At 37.7% G+C, this 22,996-nt stretch overlaps 2 protein-coding genes across 2 annotated transcripts; both read left to right on the top strand.

Moving 5' to 3' along the window:
- The first annotated feature begins 14,638 nt into the window (after positions 1-14,638).
- Positions 14,639-16,442, top strand: LOC100396075 (olfactory receptor 8B3). Its single transcript, XM_009007027.6, has one exon. It carries the CDS (start codon positions 14,660-14,662, stop codon positions 15,599-15,601), a length of 942 nt encoding a protein of 313 aa, XP_009005275.3. The 5' UTR covers positions 14,639-14,659; the 3' UTR covers positions 15,602-16,442.
- Positions 16,443-21,544: 5,102 nt separating this feature from the next.
- Positions 21,545-22,597, top strand: LOC100400204 (olfactory receptor 8C8-like). The gene is given in 2 exon segments (XM_009007026.4): positions 21,545-21,803; positions 21,806-22,597. Coding segments are annotated over 2 exon segments (930 nt in total). The 5' UTR covers positions 21,545-21,568; the 3' UTR covers positions 22,501-22,597.
- The last annotated feature ends 399 nt before the right edge of the window (positions 22,598-22,996 follow it).

Below are 22,996 nucleotides of genomic sequence, written 5' to 3'. Positions count from 1 at the left end.
CAATGGGTCAGAAAAAGACATAGTAAAATTAAAAGAAAACAGAGTAGGAATTAATAAAGTTAAAATCAGAAAATATTGAATAGAAAACAATAACAGTAGAGATAAAAATACATTCATCAGCTTGTTCTTTCAACATTAATAATATATATCAGTGGCTATCCTAATTCAGAGAAAAAGAAAGAACAAATAAAAAATTAAAAAGACTGGAAACCACAGAAATAGAGGACATTAAAACAACTACATTTTTGAATATTAGTCAAGTGAAATAAAAGGCCTGAATGAAATGGACTATTTTCTGGAAAAATATAATTAAAGAAAATGAATTCTGAATAAGATAGAAAATTTAAAGAGTAAGTTCCATAGGAACAATGAAAAAAGTTGCCAGTTATATCACAAACATTACTTGTCCCAGATGGTTTCACAGGAGAAGTCTACCACAGAATGGATAATTACAGAATAGCTAATTCAGAACTTAAAACAGGAGAAAACTCCCTCCCAAGTCATTTTACAAAGTGAGCACAACGTTGATCCAAAATTTGAAAAGACTGTATATGCAAAAGAAAACTACAGACAAACATTACTTAGAATATCAATACGAAGTACTAAATAAAATATTAGCAAACATTCAGCAGCAGCAAAAAAGAGTAACTCATCAATCATATCCAAGTGAGATTTATTCCATAGATTCATGGATGATTCAACATTAGGAAATCTACTAATATAACATTTTAAAAATACAACTGAGGATAAAAATCTAGCGAGCATTTCATGCATGCTAAAAAGATGCTTATTCAAATTTATCACCCATTACTGATTAAATTTGCTTTATAAAATAGTACTTGATAGAACTAATTTGAAGTTTGTACGTCTTTTTTTTTTTTTTCCTTTCTAAGCTAGAACTAAAAACTTTGTTGGCTCTTTTTCCTTTTATTTCAAAGGATCTATGGTGTTCATCAAAGTACTCTGCAAAATTCACGGCTTTTCTTTTTTTATTATATTGCTAATATAATCATGCTGTATTATAGCATTATTACCGCCTTGTTCATGTAAATTTATAGCTTCTTTTATCTTCTAGCTATTTCCAAAGTTTGGATAAATATTCTGTGCTCCATAGTTGATAGAGTAAAAAAGACAGCATACTCTCTTTAGCTAAGGACCAGAGGTCTATCTACAGAATGAAGTTCCGTTGTTTTCTTAACTGTAAACATAGTTTCTTAGCACTAATGATCTTTTAATCCTGAAACTGCATGGAGTGGATTAAATACCTTTCCCTGTAGCTCCCACCTGTCGTGCTTCTTAGAAGGCAGAAATAACGTGCATTCTGCTGGCTGTCATCTTATGACATCTTATGAGTAAATTGCTATTCAGAATTAAGGAATCAGCTGAAGGTCCCCAGAAGGTGGCAGATTCCATTTTTAAACATTTCTTTATCTGGCTTCAACCGCTGTGCTTTTTTTATTGCACCAAGACACATGACATTCCAGAAAGGAGTAGAAAGCAATAGTATGAAACAGAGAAATCGAAAAGTAGAGAATGACTATTTGGAGAAATGACTGGCAATCAACATGAAAGAGTGATCACAAAAATGGTCTTCAAAATCCCTATATGTGAGATATAGTCTGTATCGATTTGTAAGCAAAAGTGGACACATGCAGGTATTCTTAAAAGGTTTGTCCCCAGGGTTGGATAAATAAGGTTTGCTACAAAGAAACAGTTAATCATGGTTTGTTTTCAACAGTAGCTCTCACAACGAAGCCGATCTAATTCTGGGAATCTGTCACTTTTTAGAGACATTGTGTGCAGTTAAAATAAAAGACATTATCATGTTATTTTATATATTGAAATAAGTACAAACAATTTTGTAATACAACTTAGTAATACAAATTGTTCTGGTAAGAATGCAGAAACGATAGATACTATCTTCTTAACATTTATTCCAATGAATTGAAAGTAAGGCTATTATTTCTTTGGAATATATATTCTTGGATATTTGTAAAGTTTGTATTTTTATCAAATGATTTTATTATGGTTATACACACTGTTTTATAGGAATACATTTATACCATAGACTGTAACTATTGTATAATAATGAATTCATCTAATTGTTCACCATACAGTAAATATTTATTGGGCTCCTAATATGTTCTAGGTGTTGGAATAGAGCAGTAAGCAAAAGAACAACAAAAATACGTAGAGCTAGTGTCACAGTGATCTATCATATTGGAATTACTTGCCTGTATTTGTGCATATGACTTGTATTGTAATTGTCATATCTTAGCTATTCTTCTCCTTCGTGCAATACAGAAAGGGCTTAATGGATTTTGCAAATTAAATAAATTCAACCTGTTTAAATTTTGCTCCAAAGGACAGCTTTTTTTAAAAAGTTTATGTTTAAACAAGGAGTTTAAATTTTCATGGAAGGAGTTATGTAAAACCCATGGCTATACATGTTAGGGGCCTGAGAAAGATGTGAAAAATGAAATCTCAAACAAAATTATCCTTTTTTTTTTTTTTTTTTTTTTTTTTTTTTTTGTTTAAACAATGTTACTGAGTCACCAGCACAACCTAGTGGCCACTTAAGTGAATTGCCTGGTTCAGTGTCCATTTTTTTCCCCCTAGTTGTGTTTTCATTTTTGTACTGATCAGGCATTAAATAAAAAATTTTTAAAACACATTACAATTTTATAAGCATTATAATGAAAATATACAACTTTTTGTAAATCAGATATAGGTGTTTTCAACATACTGTATGCACTGCTCTTCTAATAACAATGTGATTAGAAAATTTGTCTCACCACAATAATTAATTTCTTGGTGGCGAGAAGATTATCATGCTCTTTTAAATTATTATCCTTACCTCCTGTAGGAATATAATAATTTTGTAAGTTAAAAGCAATTATTGTTTTACTGATTTGCAACATTTTGAAGGATTTAGTGGGTTTTTACAAGTGATTGATACCCAGTTAATAAAGTCTAGGGAAGGAATCTTTGTCCGACCTATGATATTTATAATCTAAGGATTGGAAATGACCCTTCCTTCAAGTGATCATGACTAGAAATATCCAGGCAAAAGCTAAATGATCATCTGACAGAGATGTTTTAAAATATATTTCACCAGGAACAGGAGTGTTTGCTCTATTGCCTGCAGGAGTGTTTAAACTCTAATCCCAAGATATTAAAACCACAGATGATTCATTAAAATAGATAATTTTCATCTACCTGTGCTCCTGCTAACTAACACAGGAATCCAACTCCTCTGATGTCCCTTTAAGACTTTCTGAGAGTCTCCAAATACATCTGATTGTGCTCCGGAACCGCACTGGCAGTGCTCTAGTCTTCCAGGCATCCACTGACTTCAGGCAGCCTCCTCCTTCCCTCAGAGTCAGAGGATGCAGACTGCTCTGGAGTGGAGAGGGAAGAAAGGAGCTCAGTGCTCACTGGCTCACTGGCATTTCTGTCAGCTCAGCCTGCTGCCCTCTCTCTCCTGGGCTTAGAGAACAGTACATAGGAATATAGACATATTCTCCAAGCCTCTGTTACAAGCTTCTGACACAGAATTCCACCTTCTTGTCCCCTCATTTCCCACCTCTCATGCTTATCTGCAGCTTCCTGGATGGCGGGCAATTTTATTCCTTTTTTTCCTTTCATTTATCCATGTAAGAAGCATTGTTGAAGTGAGCCCCAACAATGTCCTAGGCCTTGCATTTGGCACTGGAGATATAGCACGGAACAGTGAAGATATCTTCCCAGTTCTGACAGAGCATCCATGTTTATTCTGACATGTATCAGAAAGCAACTCTAGGAGTTGACAGAAAGAATACTGGGGATGCAAAGTAATTTGGAGTTAAGTTGTAAAACCATAGTTGCAGAATTGTAAGAACCAAGACAACCCGAGAGGCCAAGACCAGGACATATTTCAGGAAGAACAGTCTGGCCAAAATGCCACACCCCTGCTCTGTACATCTGACATTATCCTTGGATCCTGCTGAAGCCATACAAAAGGTTCCCCATGACTGCATTTGTTTTTATCATTGTAGATTAATTTCTCTGGTGGGAGCATGCAACTGGCTGACCTAGGTCAAGGTGCCTGTTTTCTGGCTGCCAGGTGGTATGGGGAGGGACCTTCTCTTCTCCATGGTTTCTGCAGTGGGAAGATGGGCGTTGAATTCCTCCAACATGACACTGAAAGGAGGATTTCCCCCAAAGCACACAAGCTCATACATTTGACTGACATTGTTAACTCTGGTTATAACTTATGGTTTATTTACATAATATCAACTGTAACATTCCAGAGTGTTTCTCTTGCTGTTTTTCATTGCATGTGATTAAATCATATCAAGAATCCAGTTCATTTCTACCTAACTGATATTTCATTTGTTTTCATATTTCTAAGGTGCTTTTTATTTCTGGTAGAAGCATTGAGTATTGGTGGAACGAATACTCAGCTGGCTGGCAAAGTAGAAATCTAATCTCCAGAGATGCAGGTCCGGCATCATAAAGAAAAGTATGTTTTCAGAGTCAAACCATAAAGAAAAGGAAAAACAATAGCTGTATAGATTTGGACAGATAGGAAACTGTCTACACATACCTAACAATTTATGTATGGGTTTACTCATTACATTAAAAAATAATAACAAAGGACTGAGATTAACTCACTTATTCATCAAAAAGAGACAGATCAAATAGATTTTCAGATATCTGTATAAAAAGTGCTATGCAGGTGTATACAAAATGAAGACTACCTTTATGTATAAAATAAATTCCAAAAGGTATTGGTAAGTGGGATAATCTCTCCTATACTGCTGTTCCAGTCTAGCCTGGTCAGTCTGTACAGTGGCTGCACAGATATTTGGGACTCCTCTTTACTATTCTTCTGAATATACTCTTCCTGTGTCCTAAGTCTTACTCATTCTTCAGTTGCTTCTCAAGAAGACATAGGAAATAAAAAACAAGTTGTAAAACTGTGTACAGTATACTACAATTTGTGTACAATTTGTGGGATAATGCATGTGGATTTCCTTATACAGTTATGCACTGCACAATGATGTTTTGGTTGATGACAGATCACACATAGGATGGTAGTCCCATAAAATTAAAATAGAGCTGAAAAAATCCCTAACCCCTAGCAATGTCATAGTCATCAAAAGGTAAAGACATAGCACAACGCTTTAATCCCATATTTGCAGTGATTAAAATACGTAGTGAATAAAACATCACTGATAGCATCGATAGTGACTGGTAGCAGTGGCTGCCTCCAGGGAGGACAACTAGATGGCTGAGACAGGGGTATTAAGGAGACTTCCCACTGCATATCCTTTCTGAATCTTCTGAATTTTGAACCATGTCATTGCATTGTGGTAAGGGCTAAATCATTAAAAAAAAAAAAACACACCCACAATTTCTAAGAAGCTGTATTTTTCTTTTTTTTTGAGACGGAGTTTCGCTCTTGTTACCCAGGCTGGAGTGCAATGGCGCGATCTCGGCTCATCGCAACCTCCACCTCCTGGGTTCAGGCAATCCTCCTGCCTCAGCCTCCTGAGTAGCTGGGATTACAGTCACACGCCACCATGTCCAGCTAATTTTTTGTATTTTTAGTAGAGACGGGGTTTCACCAAGTTGACCAGGATGGTCTCGATTTCTTGACCTCATGATCCACCCGCCTAGGCCTCCCAAAGTGCTGGGATTACAGGCTTGAGCCACCGCACCCAGCCAGAAGCTGTATTTTTCTTATGGAATATGATATTAAATATATATATTTATATATATTTTAGCTCCATATATGTATGTATATACATACATGGTATATATGTATGTATATACATACATGGTATATATGTATGTATATACATACATGGTATATATGTATATACATATATGTGTATACATATATACATATATGGAGCTAAATTTAGGCAGAGGCAGTGGTGATAAGAGAATGTGGAATAAAGCTCTTCAGAGGAAACAGCATCCAAGGAAGAAACAGCAGTGAAAAGTCAAAGAGGGAAGAGAGAACGTGTGGCATCCTAAACAGTGCTTTCCTCATGAAAAATATCTCCTGATATGAAAACATGTTCACGATAGCGAGAGATTTAAAAAACTAGAGTAAAAAATTTCCCCTGACTCATAGAACCAGCAGAAAAGGTTTTGAGATGTATGAACAATGTAGAATCACAGACGACAGCAGAAATTATTATGTGGAAACTACAGGTGCTGAGAACTTTCAGCTGATGAGATGCGGAAGATACTGAAGAGGATCAGGGCATAAGAAATGAAACTGGGGACGAGAATTCCATATGATTTATCATTTTTTTGTGGTCCTATTAAAAACATATCTTGGCAAAAACACCCCTCTCCTGAGCTGATATGCCTTTGCTTAGACAAAGGAACCTTGAAATCTACACTCCACAAGTAAGTTATCTGATTATTTTTGAACTTTTACTCATTCATTTCATCTAATAAACATCTGTAGAGGATTTAAGTGTCAAGATTCTCTGAACACAAAAAGAGATAAGACACAGATCTGCCCTTTGGTCTAATTGAAGAAGACACAAAAGAAGCAGAATTGCACAACTCATCGGTAACTGGCCTTAGTCACAGTGCTAAGCTCTTGTATTAACTTACCTTTTAAAATCTCTACCAAAGTATCTCTGTTTTACACAGGAATAAACCAAGGCTGAGCTTAAATGCTTTTGCCAAAGTCACAAAAACTAACGGCAGAGCCAGGATTCAAACACAGATCTTTCTTAATGTAAAGTTTATTTCTCTTACAGTGCTATATATAAAAATGGAAGTAAGTGCGGCCACAGAAATTTTTCCAAGCTACAATAGTGCAATATATTAGGAGCCTTTTCATTCTAAGCGATTGCTTTACAGTAATTCAGATTTAAGAAAACCCGAGCCATATCAGTTTAAACAAAAAAGTTAATTTAATTGGAAAGTCCAAGTTAAGCAGAGCAGGCCAGCCCCCACATTGGGGCTTAACCTGGGAGAATTCGTGCCTTCGCTCAGAAAAGAATTCCAAGATGAGCCAGTGGTAATGACAGCACCTTTTATTGTGTGGCAATGTATGGCAGCAGCAGAGGTAGGAAAGTAGTAGAAATGGCAAGTGACTGTATTCCTGGACTTTCCTTTCGTAGAGCTGTGGAAAATGAAGGAAGTGACAAAGGGAGCATTCGCTCTTCTGTATTGGAGATTGGATTTCTTGACATAAAATTACATAGTAAGAATGTTGAGTATGGAAAGATCCAAGGGTAGGTCTATGACACAGGATGTACACACAGGCTCAGTAATATACACGTTTAAGAGGCTCCTCCAACTTTAGAGGAAATTGCAATGGAGAAAATCATTCTCTGGGCTTTGAATTACTTCCTCCAGAGCTGTAGGGCATGAAACAAATTCCCATTCAAACCATTTAGCCTTCAGAAGTTGTTCTACTGCTTGCTTGTGAAGAGGACCTTCTGGGCAAGTTTTCAAATAAAATAAGTCATGGAAAATTCTCCAAATAACTCTTTTAGTTTGTCAGAGACTGAAGACTGTGCTGATGGCTATTGTCTGCTGCATCATCAGATTTGCCCCCTTCAAGACAATGGGAAAGAAGGGACCTCGAGGTCCAGCATTGGTTGGGTCTCTAGGAAAAAAACGATGACGAATGTCTAAATCATCTCTGTCTTGCCAATTTCCTTCCAAACCCATAAATCAAGGATTCTAGGGGAATATTTGGGAGACAGCTCTGGTTGGAGGGAGAAAGTGCTGAAACTGTAGAAATCAGTTTTTTTCTGATTAGGGACCTACAAACTGACAGAGGAGAGAAAGAGAAGAGGGAAGAACAATCAGGCCTTGGTGACCCCCTAAGGAAGTCTTGCTCCTCGGATGCATTGCTATAAGTCTTTAAACAACCCTGAGCTGACGAATCAGCAGACATCCAGCTTTCCCTCTGGGATGAAGAGGCTGCCTGCCCTGTTCTTATAGATCATATCATGAAGTGAATGGCACTTCAGTGACTGAGTTTATCCTTGTGAGATTAACAAACTCCAGATGCCCCAGTGTTGTATTCTTAATGTGGTCACTGTGGAAAGAATTTGAACATCATCTTATGTCTCTAAATTCTTTCAGACCTCGACACATTTTTTCCTCTTCACTCTCCTTCATTGATGTCTGCTATTTATTTGTCTGTACCACAAAAATTCGGATGGGCTTTATCTCAGAGAGGAACATCATCTCCTTTGTGGGATGGCCAACTCAGCTATATTTCTTTTGCATATTTGTCAAAGAACCTAAAAATGGGCTCATTGTAGGAATAATCTTCTCAGCCAAGATGCTTGTAGTAGAAAAATAATGGACTAGTCTTTGATGTTAAACTAGAAAAATGTACATACCCTTAGAAAGGTTAGATGTTATAATGGGATAAACTGGGTCTGCTACAGAGGAACATTTACTTCCATAGATAGTGAGGCTATGGAGATTTGGGACAAAGCTCCTTAGTGAAGCAAGACACAATCTCTAGAATTGCACATGCACTTTAAAAAGTCTGTCACATGTTGTAATATCTTTTTATATTTAGAAACAGAAAAAATAAGTTATTTATAACCTAAATTCATAAAAAAATGGATCTTTACAAAATCTTCATGTTTTGCGAGTTATTATTCACAAGAGAACTTTCTCTGTCCATTTCTACTTCTCAATTGGTTCAAGGAAAAATGCCCCTTGAAGGATATATCTGATTCTGGAGAATGAGCTTGCCTATCTGTGCAATTTTTATATTTGTCGAAAGATGCTACTATCTTTTGAAAAAGTTGAGAGCACTGCTTTGTAAGAATAGCTTTGTAAATTAGTTCAACCATTATGGAAGATAGTGTGGTGATTCCTCAAGGATCTAGAAATAGAAATTCCATTGGACCCAGCAATCCCATTACTGGGTATATATCCAAAGGATTATAAATCATTCTATTATAAAGACACATGCGCACGTATGTTCATAGTGGCACTGTTTACAATAGCAAAGACCTGGAACCAACCCAAATGCCCATTGATGATAGACTGGACAAAGAAAATGTGGCACATATACACCATGGAATACTATACAGCCATAAAAAATAATGAGTTCATGTCCTTGTAGGGACATGGATGAACCTGGAAACCATCATTCTCAGCAAACTGACACAAGAACAGAAGATAAAACACTGCATGTTCTCACTCATAGGCGGGTGTTGAACAATTAGAACACGTGGACACAGAGAGGGAAGCATCACGCACTGGGGTCTGTTGGGGACTAGGGGAGGGACAGTGGGAGGGAGGGTGTGGAGGGATAATGTGGGGAGAAAGGTCAGGTATAGGTGATGGGGGATGGAGGCAGAAAACCACCTTGCCATGAATGTACCTATGCAACAATCTTGCATGATCTGCACAGGCACCCCAGAATCTAAAGTATAATTAAAAAAAAAAAAGAATAACTTTAGAACGTATTTATACCAGTTAAGATCTTTACTTACATCCGACTAAAAAAATTACTGTAAGAACGAAGCATCATCTATATAAATTTATTAGGTAAACTTAGCTTAGTGTAATGGATTGTTTAAAACCCTTACTCTACCATGCAGAAATCTGAAGGCCTCATGTCTGCCCCTACCATTTTCTCTCCTACATCCATTAAGATGCACAATGAAAATTGCTTAAAATTGTTTGATCTAAGTTTTGCTCAAGAGCACATCTTTTAAAAACTTCAGATTTTACACAAGACAAAGATGCACAGCATCCATTACTACATCCTTGGTACTTAAGAAACGCAAAATATGAGTCGAAGGTGTGGCATGCACCTTGCAGTCTAAATATGATATCCGAGTCACCAGCACCCCCTGGTGGAGGATAAGTCAGCAAATGCCTGGTTCTGCTGTGAATCAACAGACTTATTTTACAGGTCCTCTCTCTACTCTTTTGTTCATCCTGGCAAAAAAGTTCAATTTTTAAAATTAAAGCTATAATTTACATAAAACCAAAATGATTAAACATTCAAATGTAGATTTGAAAACTAATATAATTGGATATTTGAAATAAAAACTATTTCAGAAATGAAGCATTTTAAGAACCAACTTGTGGATATTTGGAACTATTGTATCTGCAAATTGGTGAATGTCTTGAAGATATGGGAAGTGTCGTACATCTTTGTTATCCTTCCATTGTACTGGCTTTATAAATACAATTTTAATTGTAAAAAAGTTTTATTCATATAGAAGCCCTATAAGAACACACGTGAAAGGCACAGAGTCTACAGAGCCTAAAAGGATGCTCTCAGGAAGGCAAGAGAGGAGAGTATCTGATGGTATGTTTTCCCAGCTGCAAGAACAGTTGGCCAAGGCAGGTACTCACTGTTCTGTTTCACAGCGCAACCACAGAGGCACTTCGCCATGTGGAAACCAGTTACAGCTGTCACATGGATGAAAGGACAGAGACCATTGTGAACAAGAGGCCTGTGGAGCTGCTGGTGGAGCTTATGTTTTGGGTGTCCAAGAAGCACAGAGCTCAGCCTTAGGTGCTGCCTTCTGTGGTGATAGGAGAGCAGGCCAGAAATCTTATGGCCACTGCTCGAGGCAGTGAAGCCCTAGACCAGATATGTCTGTACAAGTATCCTAGATCAGATACTTCTGTCCATATATTCTCTTACAGCAGCTGATGCAGCCTTTTGGTGGCATCTAAGCTGGTTGCAATGTGGTTACTCTAACAATGCGTACTTTCTGCAAATTAGAGCTTCTTTGTTATTTTGTAGTATTTGAAATTTAAAAAGTGAAATTGATTCCAAACTTATTCAACATGAAATATGCCAATGAACGAAAAAAAGCTCTTATATTTTTAAAATCTGATTTTAATTGCAAAGTGTTAAATGGTGGTACAAATTATTGAAAATTCTTATCACTTTTCATATACAATTTCTTGTTGATGATAATTGCTGTGTTTTGATTGTTTGTCCCTTCCCAAATGTGTCTTGAAATTTAATTGGCACTGTAGCAGTTTTAAGAAATGAGACCTGTAAGAGGCAATTAGGCCATGAGGATTCTCCCCTCATGGATTAATGGATTAATGCCTATATAGCAAGAGGGGGTTCCTTGTAAAAGGATGAGTTCAGCTTTAGTCCCTCTCTCTCTGCCTTTCCTCTATGTAGTAACACAGCAAGAAGGCTCTTGCAAGATGCTGGCACCTCATTCTTGGACTTCCCAACCTCCAGAATCATTAGCCAATAAAATTCTGTTTAAATTACCCAGTCTTTAGAAATTAGAGATACACTCATTAAAAATTCTTGATAAAGCATTGGAAATAGATATTTCTAGCACAAAGCCTGATATAAGGAATTTATATTCCAAATGAAAGTACAAATTTTCATTAATAATTATGAACATATATTTTTGGAATATTAGCTCGTAAAAATTATAAAAATTTAAAAAATAGGCTGGTGTGACGGCTCACACCTGTAATCTCAGCATTTTGGGAGGTCAAGATGGGAGTATTTTTTGAGCCCAGGAGTTCTAGACCAGCCTGTAAAACAATGAGACCCTGTCTCTATAAAAATTAAAAAGATTAGCTGGGTATGGTGGCATGCACCTGTAGTCTCAGCTAGTCAGGAGGCTGAGATGAGAGGATTGCTCCAGGAGGTCAAGGCTTCAGTAAGCCAAGCTTGTGCCACTGTACTCTAACAAGGGTGAAAGAGTGAGACCTGGTCTCAAAATATTTTAAATAAATAAGTATAATAAAAATAAATAAAATAAAATGGTTGTTACCAGAGGCTGGGGTGGGGGGAATGAGGAGATGTTGGACAAAGGGTGCAAAGTTTTAATTAGAAAGGAGCTGTAAGTTTTTGAAATCTACTGCACTGACTGGAGACTGTAGTTAATAATAATGCAATATATATTTCAAAATTGCAGCGGGAGTAGATTTCAAGTGTTTGCACTACAAAAAATCAGTATTTGAGTTTATAGTATATTAATGATCTTAATTTAATAGTTCCACAGTGTATAAATATGTCAAACACATTGTATCCCATAAATATATAAAATAATTATCAATAAAAAATAAAAATAAATAAAAATTTATACATTCTTTTAAGAGGGATATTTTTGGCTGGGTGTGGTGACTCACTCCTGTAGTCCCAGCACTTTGGGCGGCCAAGGCAGATGGATTGCTTGATCCCAGGAGTTCAAGACCAGCTTAGGCAACAAGATGAAATTCTGTCTCTACAAAAAATACAAAAATTATCCAGGGTCGTAGCTTGTGCCTGTAGGCTGAGGTGGGAAGATTTATTGAGTCTGGGAGGTTGAGGCTGCAGTAAGCTGTGATTGCACCACTGCACTCCAGCCTGGAAAACAGAGTAAAACCCTGTCAAAGAAAGAAAGAAAGAAAAAGAAAGAAAGAAAGAAAGAAAGAAAGAAAGAAAGAAAGAAAGAGAAAGAAAGAAGAAAGAAAGAAAGAAAGAAAGAAAGAAAGAAAGAAAGAAAGAAAGAAAATGTACATGGGATTGAATTGCATAGATTTACACACACACACACACACACACACACACACGTTAAACTGCTGAATAAGATCTATAGTTTCGTTAACATTATTGAACCTATGTCAATTTCCTGATTTTCCTATTGTCCTATAATCGTGGAAGATGTCTCTATGGGAGGAAACAGGGTGAAGAATTCAAGGGATTCTACGTATGACTTTTGCCACTTCTTGTAATTCTAATAATTTTAAAATAAAAAGGGAAAAAATAGATACCTTCTCATGAGCACAAATTCCGACGTACAGGAAAGTTCTGAAATCATACTGTCTTGAAATGATTCATGCATACTGATTTTCTACGGATTTGATTTTAACCTGTTAAAAGCAAAGACATGTCGAGTTAGAGCAACCCAAAGTAAATAAATTTTGTGAAATAAAAGATAATTCGATGTTAAACAAAATTGTTATTTACCAAATTTGAATTCGATTAAAATATCCTTTTTTATGTGTATAAAGTATACAAAAGTAAAAATGGATCATTTAAAAGAACCCACAATATTAAAAATGAACATCACGATAAACTTTACTAAGTTATACAAACATTCTTGTTAATGCTACTATACTACCTAGAATTGTAATTAGCAAAACTTCTGTCGATCATTATATTTACATCTTTACACATGACAGCAGAGGCTGTCTCTCCTACACCCTGTGGACTGTACAGTCCCTAATGAGAAGTTTACATCTACTACAACAAGTTGGACTGTAAACACAGGCATATAATTTCTTCCCTGAAGAGTTTGTCATGGTAGGGGAGGCCCTGAGAGAAACTTACTACTGGATTTCTAATCAGATACAAAAGAAATATAAGCTTTGAGCAAATGCCATGTCTTTATGACATGGTGGCTCTGATGTGAAGTCTGGTTTCCTTCAAACCCTCTTGTCAAATTTAGAAATAATAGTATGATCTACACCTCAGAATGACTCCTAGAACATTCAGAGTCTGAGAGCTATACTCAATGCTTTTGCCAGTCAAGGGAGAAGAAGACTCTGACTATATCTGGTCAACTTAGACACCTTCACTGCCAGTTCTTCCTCCAGGGCAGTGGAGGTGAAACACACATCAAGGGTCAGCACTAAGCTCTCTGAGTGGAAGGGAGGTGAGTTACTCAAGTTTCAATTTTTCTTTCCTGGATGTTGCTGAAAAAATGAGGAAAAGTATTCTATTCAATAGCAAGAAACGCAGTGGTATGGCACTCTGACTCTGTGGTCTGCATTTCTCACGTTGTTCTTTCTGTTGGCTTATTCTTAGCCTGTTAATGAGATAGAGATAGCAGTTCCAGGTGACACATCCAGAACAGAGCAATATCAGCAAAGGAGAGATTTGTCTCTTTATTAAAAATATATTGACATGTGCTATTCATATAGAAGAGTTTAAATGTCATAAAAATACCAGTGCAGTAAAATTTTGCAAACTAAACCACTACTATAACTAGCACCCAAATTAATTATGTTTCTCTCATGCCCTCCTACAAAGACGTGTGAAAACACATTCACATTTTTTTCTCCATCCTCTGTCTGGCTAGGATGGGATAGAGGAGAATGTGTAGAAACACTCATGTGAGTTGTATGTGGTGAATCATGAAGCTTCAACTATCAAAGGTCTCCTGTTATCAGCTGGTGACTTCACGGATTGTTATAGTAAGGTATCTGGAAACCCTGTAGGAGACCCCTGTCTAGGAAACAGAACATCGGTATGGTATCTGCTGTAAAGAAATCCTCCCTTACGTGGTGGTCATCACAGGGAAACTGAAGTGTCTAGTAGAATAATGGAAACATAAGTAAAAACCAGGAAGTGCAGGGCCAGATGGAGGTGAGGGAGATGAGACACATCCCCACAAACCAAGCTCAACAGCAGGTTTGAGCTTGTGCCTTAGCTACTCCACCCCTCTGTCTTCTAGTAAGGACAGGAGCAATTGTTTGTCACATTCAGCCTGTGCAGAGAAAAGACAGTCTTGAAATGTTGAGGACAGGGTGTGGTAGTACATTCAGACTCCAAGAAACAAAGAACTTAACCTAATTACTACAGCCTGAGTGCTATCCTCATGAATGAGGGTTTTTAAGAAGAAAGCTGTGTTCTCTATTAATGGAGTTTTCTTTTGTCCTCCCAGATTTTTGAAGACAGAAAATGCTGGCTAGAAACAACTCGTTAGTGACTGAATTTATTCTTGCTGGATTAACAGATCGTCCGGAGTTCCAACAACCCTTCTTTTTCCTGTTTCTAGTGGTCTACATGGTCACCATGGTAGGCAACCTTGGCTTGATCACTCTTATTGGTCTCAGTTCTCACCTCCACACCCCCATGTACTATTTCCTTTTCAATCTCTCCTTCATTAATCTCTGTTACTCCTCTGTTTTCACCCCCAAAATGCTAATGAACTTTGTTTCAAAAAAGAATATTATCTCCTATGTTGGGTGCATGACTCAGTTGTTTTTCTTTCTCTTTTTTGTCATCTCTGAATGCTACATGTTGACCTTAATGGCCTATGATCGCTATGTGGCCATCTGTAGTCCATTGCTCTATAAGGTCACCATGTCCCATCAGGCCTGTTCTATGCTAACTTTTGCTGCTTACATAATGGGATTAGCTGGAGCCACGGCCCACACCGGGTGCATGCTTAGACTCACCTTCTGCAGTGCTAATATCATCAACCATTACTTGTGTGACATACTCCCCCTCCTTCAGCTTTCTTGCACCAGCACCTATGTCAACGAGATGGTTGTTCTCATTGTTGTGGGTATTAATATCACAGTACCCAGTTTTACCATCCTCATTTCTTACGTTTTTATTGTCACTAGCATTCTTCATATCAAATCCTCTCAAGGAAGATCAAAAGCCTTCAGTACTTGTAGCTCTCATGTCATTGCACTTTCTCTCTTTTTTGGGTCAGCAGCATTCATGTATCTTAAATATTCTTCTGGATCTACGGAGCAGGGAAAAGTTTCTTCTGTTTTCTACACTAATGTGGTGCCCATGCTGAATCCCCTCATTTACAGTTTGAGGAACAAGGACGTCAAAGTTGCATTCAGAAAAGCCCTAATTAAAATTCAGAAAAGAAACATATTCTAACCAGAAGCAGTAATAACGTAAAACAATTGAAGTTCTCCACATTTTTAAGTTTTTCATGAAGAGTTTTGTTGCTTCTACAGATGGTGTTACGTGTGATTTAGGAAACTTGTCTCTTCATTTCTCTTATGAGGTCACCTTGTCTCTTATTAGTTTGTTTTTGTATCTCTGGCACTTCTCACAATTTTACTAAACAGGTCATGGCATATTTATAAAAGGAGTATATGCACTGATATTTTTTATTATCATCTTATCCCCTTCCTCTCGCCTGGGCTATCTTTAATTGGACAAATATGGTAAATTTCATGAATTGTAAACATGTTAAAGTCACAGCTTTTTCACCTAAACATGGAAGTGCCAGGTATAATAGAAGCATTCTTATTTTATCAACTTTGTTACAGACATAGGCAGCAGGATTTGATGAAATGTCTGCATTACAAATGATAGGGGGCTTAAAGCAGAATCAGATCTTCTTGATCTTATCCTTTTGTTCTATTTTCTCACCGTTTTTCTTTTTCTTATTCTGACTTTTCTTATCCCATTTGAGAATGGCAAAATTTGCACCATATGCTCGTTGTTTCTGAGAACCTCTATCATTCCAGCCCATTTGAAATAGCAGAGAAGATGTGTGACTCCACCTATATCACCAAAGGCAGCGTTAACAGAGGATGATTAGAGAAATAATGCATGTGCACCTCAGGATTCCAGTAAGGAGGAACATAGTTTACATTATAAAACTTTCATTCGTTACTACCTAAAACAGAATTGAAATTTTTGAAAAAAAAAATGTAGTTTCTACTGTAAATGTCATTTTTTACTCCTTTTAGATAAATACTGCATATTAAGCTTGTAAAAATATTTACACAATGATTTACTTATTTGATATGGTTTATTATGGAAAAATGTATATTAAAGTTAATAAACTGTATTTCTACAAATATTTTGTGAGCCTGCTTAAACTCTATCTTGCCAATAAGACATAAAACACATTTTATATAAAGGTTATTTCTCATAATTCCTTGATTTTTTCTAATGCTTTTCCTGTTTATATATTTAGAATGTCAAATATGTTGTAACATCAAGAAATACTTGTTGAATTGAATGATTTTTATTTATTTATTCATTATTTAGAGTCAGGATCTCACTCCATCATCCAGGTGGGAGTGCAGTGGCTCAATCATTGCTTACTGCCGCCTCCAACTCCTGGGCTCAAGTGATTCTTCTACTTCAGCCTATAGTTTAAGCTTTTTTGTGTGTATGGTTTTAGATTAACTTTTGTGTATAGCAGGAGGTAGAGGCCTTCTTCAGCTGCCTGTATACCTGGGACTACTTGCACACACATCACACCTGCCTAATTTTTAAATATTTAGAGAAAAAATTTAATTCCTGGCCTCAATCTTCCTGTTTTGTCCTCCCAAAGTGCTGGGATTACAGGTGTGAGTCACTGTGCCTGGCTGAATTGGAGTATCTTGCTTGTTAATACCAATAATAAATGTATTATTTTAAGTAATAATTAATAATACATAAACATGACAGTTGTAAACCTGAACAACTTTAGAGTTTAATTTATATTTTTGGAGGTGGACTGTAGTAGCCTTAGAGAAGGATCACTCAGCTTCCCATCAAGAGACCCAGAGGTGGGGTGCACGGCTGCCTCAAAATTCATAGCTGCACTTCTTTGGATCCAGCATGGTGTTTAGGCAGAGTCCATCCTTACTCTGAGATGCCCTCAGCCAGTGACTCAGCAGGGTGGGTGGAACATATAGAGAGCTGGCCAATTTCCATCTAACACGGGTCTTTTCCAATAGGTAATCTTCTTTGCTTAGAGACTCACTACCTCCTGACCAAGACTTTTAAGAACTGCTCTAGAGTCTGAGATTTTCCTACTCGATCTTTCCATTTCTTTCCCCTTTCATAGGTGACTTTCATCCTGGTCTGAGGCCTTCATCACTCACTCTTGCTTCCTCGAATTTCATCCTTAGTAGACATTTATAAAAAAAAAAGTGTTGCAAGTCTAATCATTTCTTGACATCTCCTTCATAGGGGACCCTAAATGACAAAGAAGACTTACATTACCTGATTTTACAAATTAGTATAAGGCTGTGATAATCAACATAGATTGGTTTTGTTATAAAGTCTGGTGAACAAGTCCATGGGATAGAATAGAGGATTCAGAAACAGAGCCTCACTCACATGGTCAATTGATTGCAGACCAAGCAACAGAGTAATCTCCTAGGGAAAGAAAAGGCTTTGAAGCAATTGTTGCTGGAAGTACTGCCTATCCATAAGGAAAACGTTTAACCTTGACCTCTACCTCACACTACACAAAACCTATTCTAAAAATGAACCAAAACCATATACAAAAAAGCTTAAATTATGGGTCATCCAGAAGAAAACATATGAAATTGTGTTGGTACAGTCATAGATTTCTTAGAGATATTCTGTATAGTACTAAACCCCAAAGGAAAAAAAACAAAGAAACCTAATTAAAATGAGATTATCTATTTATCAGGAAAGTACTCATAGGCAAGTACTTTCTATGAGTACAGGCTGGAAAAATATTTTAAACTAAATATTAGATAAAAATATTGTGTTCACATACATAATATATATCTCAACTGATTAATTAAAGATAAATATCTCAACTCATTGATTAAAAGATATATTTAAAAAGAACATTTAATAAACAAGCAAATGATTTGACTGACATAACCTAAAGAAGCTTGTCCAGCCCACAGCCCATGGACCCCATGCAGTCCAAGGTGGGTTTGAATATGACCCAACAGAAATTTGTAAACTTTCTTAAAATATTATGAGATTATTTTTATGACTTTTTAAAAGTGTTAGTATTAGTGTCCTTTATGTGTGGCCTACGATAATTATTCTTCCATGTGACCCGTGGAAGCCAAAAGATTGGAAAGCCCTGTCCTTAAGGAAGATATGCAAATCAATAAACACCTGCCGATGTGCTTAATTTGCTGAGACCTCTTTGAAGTGCAGTGAATAACTGGATAGCACTCCCTTACCTGCTGTTCTGTCCCAGTATTGCTGATGTAAGCTATATCCTCCAGTTAACTTTATCCGTATTAAAGCTGAAATTTTGGGTTGCATGTGGTGGCTCACACCTGTAATCCCAGCACTTTGGGAGGCCGAAATGGGTGGATCACTTCAGGTCAGGAGTTCTAGAGCAGCCTGGCCAACATGGTGAAACCCTATCTCTACTAAAAATACAAAAATTAGCTGGGTGTGGTGGCCCACACCTGTAATCCCAGCTACTTGGAAAGCTGAGGCAGAAGGATCACTTGAAGCTGGGAAGTGGAGGTTGCAGTGAGCTGAGATCACACCACTGCACTCCAGCCTGGGTGACAGAGTGAGACTCTGTCTCAAAAAAACAAACAAACAAAAAGAAACAAATATGAAATTGAGTCTCCATGACTGCATGTACTGAGAAAAGATTTACATATATATACATGAAGCTATAAAGGAATAACGAAAGATATATGGAATTATAAGAAAAAAGAAAAACAATTATATTTGACAATATTTTTGTAAATAGTGTTTAAAAACAGGCTTAACAATGTAATACAGGAATATTGTTATAACTAAATTTATGATTAATACCCTATTGGTAGGAATTGATATTGGGGAGCAGGAAGAGGAGGTGTGTGTGTGTTTGCAGTGCTGGTGATAGACCCAAAAAGGTCCAAATTCTCACCTTTAATGAGTCTAAGTTTGAAAACCGTTAGAGTAATCCAAATTTGAGATGGAGAGAGACTGTGAAAGCTGTAGAATTGAGAGAATGTCCAGATCATTCAAAGGAATGGATTCTCTGGGACGTGGAGACTGGAAGAGATAGTAAGGGAGAAGGAAGAGCTTACATTTAGTTTTGTTGATTTTGTGCTCAGATAGTGGCAAAAATAATTTATAAAATGATGACCTGCGAAGGAGCAGCCCTGGGAATTCCAAGAAAACACTGAATTCAATTTGGGGCACTTTGAACTTGAGACACATAAATAGACATAAAGTATAACTTTCCAAAAAAACAGTTATGGCAGAAGTCCAGGATATATGGACAGAGCAGTGATTCTCAAATATGGGCAGTGTTGCTCCCCAGGGGATGTCTGACAATCAAAAAATTCTGATTTAATGATTAGTGTGTCTGTGGGGTGAGGTGGAGTATCATTGGCATCTAATGGGTACGATCAGGGATGCTGTTTGTTCTGTGCTACACACAGCCCCACAACCAAAATTTACTCAAATGTAAAAAGTACCAAGATCAAAAAATCCTGATTTATATACATATGGATGAATAACAGGGGCGGGGGTGCCAACACCTATCAGGTTCTTTTGATGTGTGAGGAACATTTCTAACACTTTATGTAAATTAACTTATGTAATTCCCACAATAATGCTATGAGATGGTTTTTATAGCCTTAGCTTATAGATATGCATAGGTTATATAGATACAAATACCTATACAAAGGGCAAAGAAGTTCTATCACTTGCCTGAGGTCTCAGAGGAAGTTAACAAGTCTGGATTTAAACTCAGCCTGACTTGAGGGCCTGCTACCATTCCCTCAACCATTTTGCTACATCTCTATTGAGGTGGAATCCACAAGCATGTATAGCGTTAAAGCTATGATCTAATATTTTACTAATGCACTCTCAGGGTCTTGTGGGAAGGTAGCAGAAAAGGCAACTGACTCTGCCCCGGATATTTCCCCTGTAGAATTTTGCACAGACTCCAGGGGAAGATGACAAAATGAGGCGCTCACCCTTCTGCATTGGGGATTAGGACTTCCCGATGTCAAATTATAAACTGAGTGGAACACTGAGTCCCAAAGGAGCCAATGTTGGATTTGTGACATTGGTTGTAAACACAGGGTTGGTAATATTTACCCTCAAGAGGCTCATTAAAGTTGGTAGGAAATCATAAAGCAGAGAATAAGTTTTTGTGCTTCGAATCAGCTTTCCCAGAACAATGGGACATGAAATAGATTTTCATTCCAGTCATCTGACTTTAGGAGGCTTCTATAAAGTGGTTCTTTTCCTGCATGCAAGTGAAGAGAAGCTTCTGGGAAAATTCTCAAACAGAAATTATGCCATAATCCCTAGAATACCTCTTTTAGCATGTCGAAGCCAGAGGTCTGTGCTGTTGGCAATTACCTCCTTCATCAACAGAAACTTTGACCCTTTCAGGACTGTGAGGATGAAGGGTCCTGAAGGTCTGAAGCAGTGAGTCCTCCAAGGATAGAAAGGTAAACATTGAATCACTTTTGCCCTGGTAATTTCCTTTCAAACTCAAAACTATGTAAATCAAAGGTTCTAGGGGAACATATCCATGCATTGCTTTTCCCAGCTCTAATTCTTAGAGAAGCTTGAGGAGAATGGAGGAAATTACGTACAAACACATTGGGAGGTCTACCAGAATTCTCACTGTCAGACACACAACATGACAGGGGAGAAAGGCAGGAAAAGGAAATTTTAAGGAATCGCCATAGAAAGTATTAAGCTGGCTGGGCGCGGTGGCTCAAGCCTGTAATCCCAGAACTTTGGGAGGCCGAGGCGGGTGGATCATGAGGTCAAGAGATCGAGACAAAACTGGTCAACATGGTGAAACCCTGTCTCTACTAAAAATACAAAAAATTTGCTGGGCATGGTGGCGCGTGCCTGTAATCCCAGCTACTCAGGAGGCTGAGGCAGGAGAATTGCCTGAACCCAGGAGGCGGAGATTGCGGTGAGCCGAGATCGGCCATTGCACTCCAGCCTGGGTTACAAGAGCAAAACTCAGTCTCAAAAAAAAAAAAAAAAAAAGAAAAAAGAAAGTATTAAGCCTTGGATGCCTTGCTATGTGTCTTCAGACATACCTGGGGTTGTAATTCAGTAGATTCAGCTCTCCTTCTGGAGACAGTGAGGGTCCATTATTAATATTTTCTACCCCTGTTCCTGCAGATCACACCTAGCGAGTGAATGGCTGTGGAAAATGACTCTTCAGTGGCAGAGTTTATTTTTATGGGACTAACAGACCAACCTGAGCTCCAACTGCCCCTCTTTTTCCTGTTTTTGGTGAACTATGTGATCACCATGGTGGGCAACTTGAGTTTAATTAATCTAATTTGCCTGAATTCACACCTTCACACCCCCATGTATTTTTTCCTTCTCAATCTGTCCTTCATTGATCTCTGCTATTCATTTGTCTTTACCCCCAAATGCTGCTGAGCTTTATTTCAGAGAGAAACATCATCTCCTTTCCAGGATGCATGACTCAGCTCTTTTTCTTCTGCTTTTTTGTCAACTGCGAGTGCTTCGTGCTGACAGCCATGGCCTATGATCGCTATATGGCCATCTGCAAACCCCTTCTGTACACGGTCACCATGTCCCCTCAAATCTGTTCTCTGATGATGTTTGGTTCATATGTAATGGGGTTTGCTGGGGCCATGATCCACACAGGGTGTACGATGAGGCTCATCTTTTGCGACTCCAATGTCATCAACCATTACATGTGTGACATCTTCCCACTGCTTCAGCTCTCCTGCAGTAGCACCTATGCCAGTGAGCTGGCGATGTCTATTACTGTGGGCACAGTTGCTATCGTATCAAGCATCATTATCTTACTCTCTTATGCTTTGATTCTTTTCAATATCCTTCACATGTACTCAGCTAAGGGTTGGTCCAAAGCCATCAGTACCTGTGGCTCCCACATAATAACTGTTGGTCTATTCTATGGATTTGGGCTGCTTACTCATGTTAAGTCATCATTTGATGGGGCTATGGGTCAGGGGAAGTTTCTCTCAGTGTTTTACACAAATGTGGTACCCATGCTGAACCCCCTCATTTATAGCCTCAGGAACAAGGATGTCAAACTTGCTCTAAAGAAAACCCTAAGCAGAATTACAAACTGAGTAGAGCCAATGGTGCTGCCTTAGCTCCTTCTCCAATTGTTGAGTCTTCCTCTCCTCCTCCTGCTCGTCCTTATCTGCTTCATCTTGTTCTTCTTTTCCTTCTCTCCATCTTTTTTGTAAAATCTTGTAGGCAAGATTTTTCCCTTTCTTCTCTCACTATGCAATGTAACTGTGTGGGTCTATCCTTGGACAGAAGAGTTGTCCTCAGTCCCAAGGTGGCCCAAGCCTGAGCTTTATTTCACAGACTGAGGCAGGAAAATAGCAGAGGAAGTCAGGGGTTAACTGGACATAGGTTAGCTTAAGCAGCAGGAGAAGCAAAACATGCAAGACAGCATAAGTAGAACATATGAAATAAGGGTGTAAGCATCAAGCAGATAAAGGAGTAAGCAGTGAATTGGAACATGCAATGTAAGAGAAATAAGTTGGAAGGACTTGTAGTAGCAATTTGGTCATGAGAAGTAAAAGTAAAGATGAGCAATTTGGTCAGAAGAGATAA

The sequence above is a fragment of the Callithrix jacchus genome, chromosome 10, assembly GCF_049354715.1.
Source record: "Callithrix jacchus isolate 240 chromosome 10, calJac240_pri, whole genome shotgun sequence".
Classification (NCBI taxonomy): Eukaryota; Metazoa; Chordata; class Mammalia; order Primates; family Cebidae; genus Callithrix; species Callithrix jacchus.
This window is presented reverse-complemented; position numbering and strand designations above follow the sequence as displayed.

What these genes read in the sequence shown, in the direction of transcription:
- LOC100396075 (XM_009007027.6), top strand. Translation starts at nt 14,660, where the DNA reads ATGCTGGCTAGAAACAACTCGTTAGTGACTGAATTTATTCTTGCTGGA.